Source organism: Monopterus albus, unplaced genomic scaffold, assembly GCF_001952655.1.
Source record: "Monopterus albus unplaced genomic scaffold, M_albus_1.0 scaffold235.1, whole genome shotgun sequence".
Taxonomy (NCBI): Eukaryota; Metazoa; Chordata; class Actinopteri; order Synbranchiformes; family Synbranchidae; genus Monopterus; species Monopterus albus.
Genome location: NW_018128115.1, coordinates 1,167,728 through 1,170,993, shown reverse-complemented (window position 1 = coordinate 1,170,993; position 3,266 = coordinate 1,167,728). Strand labels below are relative to the sequence as shown.

Below are 3,266 nucleotides of genomic sequence, written 5' to 3'. Positions count from 1 at the left end.
GAGCGTAGATCTAAAGCAGGAACATTTGTTTGGTGCCCGGCTCCGACCAACGACCCTGGACTGCAGCAGGGTTAAAAAACATTTTAAATGCTACAGTAGCTACAGTGTATGAATAAATACACTGCCAATATCTCCTGATCACTGGCACGAGTGTGCACAAGCTATTTACAGTAACCAGCAGGGGACTTTGAATTGGCGTGCATGGCAGCAAGACTTTAAAGCAGAAGGAAAGAACAATAAGAACAACGACATCAGTTTATCCAGCTTGCAAATGTGCACTGTGCACACAGCGTGCTCCCTACAACAGCAACAGACAAACAGAACTACACCCCCCATCAGCAGCATTGCTCACTACTCTACTGTCCCATGATGTAGGTCACTGGGTCCTGTTTTCACCTGTGAGCCTTTAAAACAAAGCACTGTCCACTTAAACATACAGTCACTGGACAAAGACGTCCTGCATTCAGCATGTTACATAAGTAAAAGTACCAAAGTATCAGCATCCAAATCTACCTGAAGTACCAGCAGTACCAGTACTGGTCCTCCAGAACAGCCCGTGTCCCAGTAACGTCTCTGATACTGGATCATAGTGACTAATTACTGTGTCCATCACTTTAATGCTGCAGCTGGTAAAGGTGGAGCTGATGGTAACTACCTTATATACTTATACTGGGAAGTACTTTCCATCCTGCTGGGTAGCTGGTGGATTTCCTACTGGGATCAATAGAGTCTGATGGTTCTACTGGGTTTGGTTTGATTCATCTGATTCTGGACCTGAAGTTATCAGGTACATGTAGTGTAGTAAAAAGTACACGGTTTGTCTCTGACATGGAGTCCCAGTATGGAAATACTCAAGTAAAGTACAGATACCTCTGAACTGTACTTACATTCAGTACTTGAGTAAAAGTACTTGCAGCCTTGCACTACAGACAGTAACAGGCCTTCACTATGTTCCCGACCATTCTCTTTTCTGGACCTGTTTGCTCCAAAGTAAAAACATCATTATTACCTGTAGTTCTTTACTAACTATGTCATTTAGCTATCTTCCTTCCTTGTTGTCTGTACCCTCCTGTGCTACTGAGCAGTATATGCCAATTTGAAAAGAACTCACAGTAGATTTATAATGATGAGTAGCCGTACTGTACCCTGTAATAACAATGAGGGAACTCATTAAAAATACTTCCCTCATTGTTACCCACTTATTCTCTAACTTCATGTCTTGTTCCTGTGTACATGCATGTTTCCTAGTATACACTGTATGTACTGCATTAGTACAGCACTTCAAAAAATTACAGTGAATTGGAAAGAGGCCGTCGCAGGCCGTAATCTAAAGCTTTACTGATAAGAAAATAAAATAAATACACAAACTGAGAACTAAACCACATTGAACCAAACAAATACATAAAAATTAGATATTAAAATAATAAAAATATTTTAGGATTGCTCAAAAACTTCTCTCTTTTCCTGGCTGGGATCTGATTGGTTTAGTTTTTAGTTCCTTCCCTGGTTTTGTTCAACATACTGCCACATTAACAAACACCCTCTGAAATGCTGTTTCATACTTTGTAGGTCCGGTTCCTGTTATGAGAGGGCCACATGTGGAGGATAAAGCCATTTATTGATCTGTCACGTGTGATTTAATGAAACTGTTCGGCTGCAGACTCTTGCTTCACATTTCAGCCAGACGAGAGGATTTCCTCAGGGGTGCTGACATCATTCAGGGAAAAGTCAACATTTTGTTCAATTGCCTCGTCACGACTCCGTCACTTCCTGCTGCACACTGAGTCAAATGAACAAGAAACACAGAGAAATCATCCCTTCACACATCTGATAGAAGAACCTCAATCTTCTGTCTGTCTTTTTCCTCATTTTGTAACAAACAAACAAACGTCCTCTGTGGTTTGTCCTGGAGGAGCCGGTGACTGTGGCGGCCATCTTGGTTCTGGGTCACACGTGGGAGGAGGTGGAGAAGCAGAGCTTCAGGGTGAAGGGGTTGGAGATGTCTGCAGGTCAGAGAGGGACAACAAGTTCACGTTACACTGTCTGTGTGAAGCCTGCCAGTCCAATATAATCAGCACAACAGACTATTTCACAGGTGGACATCAGGAGCGGTTGCATTTGTTGGTGTTTATCATTATTTAAATTTCTACCATGAGCCCATCTACCTGCTACCAGCTGGTCTTTGGTACATGTCACCACCTGAGACCAGCCGACAGCTTAATTTTTTTTTAGCAGTGTCAGAGACGGTACGTTGTGATCATGTGACCGTGCATTAGCGAGTACAGACTAGGTGAACACACACTTGCAGTATTAATGAGGAGTAAAGTGTCTACTTGTGGGACATTATTCCAGTAACTCTCATGGTACACAAATGCTCGTTAAGACCGCCAGCATGTTGCAGTTTATCGGAGCTCACTGGAAGACGCTTGGTTAATGAAGATGTCACGTCACTCCTGCAGATACATGGTGCACCTGAGCAAACGGTTACCATCAGATGACATGATGGTACTTACTGGGTATCCTGATTTGGTGGTGGTTGAGGACAGTCAGAGCCTCCACGGCCTCAGTCTTACTGTCGAACTCCAGCAGACCAGACAGAGTCTTTGAGCTGGCTGCAGGGATGAAGAGAAGGACAAGGAGGGAAAGAAGAAAATGATGAGGAGTGGACATGAAGTGACAGGTGTCTTAGTTGAAGATGTGTGTTTTAACACAGCCCCGTTGCTGTGGGACTGGTTAAACTCACGTTTGGCATCAAAGACCTTGAACTTGGTGAAGTCAGGAACACTGTGTTCGGTACAGAGCTGCAGGTGAGAAAGAGGTGAGAGGTCAGAATTTCTCTTCATCTAATCACTTTTTAACTTATTTAATTACTAAGTGTCAAAAGATTTTTCAAAGAAGCAATGAAGTCACTGGAATCTTTCAATAAGAGATTGGTGTATTTGCAAGGAGACAAGTCAGCATAGGCATACAGAGTCGTCTGAATGAGCTTAGTCTAAACATCACAATATATCTCGATTACGATGCTAAGGCCCACTTCATGCCATCACAAGACAAAGGCAGATATTTACTAAACCTGTCACAAATTGCTGACATGTGAGCAAAATTTTAAAAAACAATCTATTTACTAAACCTGTCACAAATTGCTGTCATGTGAGCAAAATTTAAAAAAAACAATTTCTTGCAGATGTGCCTCCACCTTGTGCAGCTGGTGATGGCTGAGGATGGGAGGTGCATTGTAGAAATGCAGGATGGCAGCCGGCGGCTGG

General features: G+C 42.8%; 1 protein-coding gene across 1 annotated transcript in view; it reads right to left on the bottom strand.

Moving 5' to 3' along the window:
• Positions 1-843: 843 nt before the first annotated feature.
• LOC109971769 (heterogeneous nuclear ribonucleoprotein L-like) overlaps positions 844-3,266 on the bottom strand; it is a 17,385-nt gene continuing 14,962 nt past the window's right edge. Inside the window, 4 exon segments of the mRNA XM_020620230.1 lie at positions 844-2,003; positions 2,514-2,612; positions 2,744-2,801; positions 3,197-3,266. The exon segment at positions 3,197-3,266 is cut by the window's right edge and continues 31 nt beyond it. Of these exon segments, the coding sequence (XP_020475886.1) occupies positions 1,948-2,003; positions 2,514-2,612; positions 2,744-2,801; positions 3,197-3,266 (283 nt within the window). The 3' untranslated portion in view covers positions 844-1,947.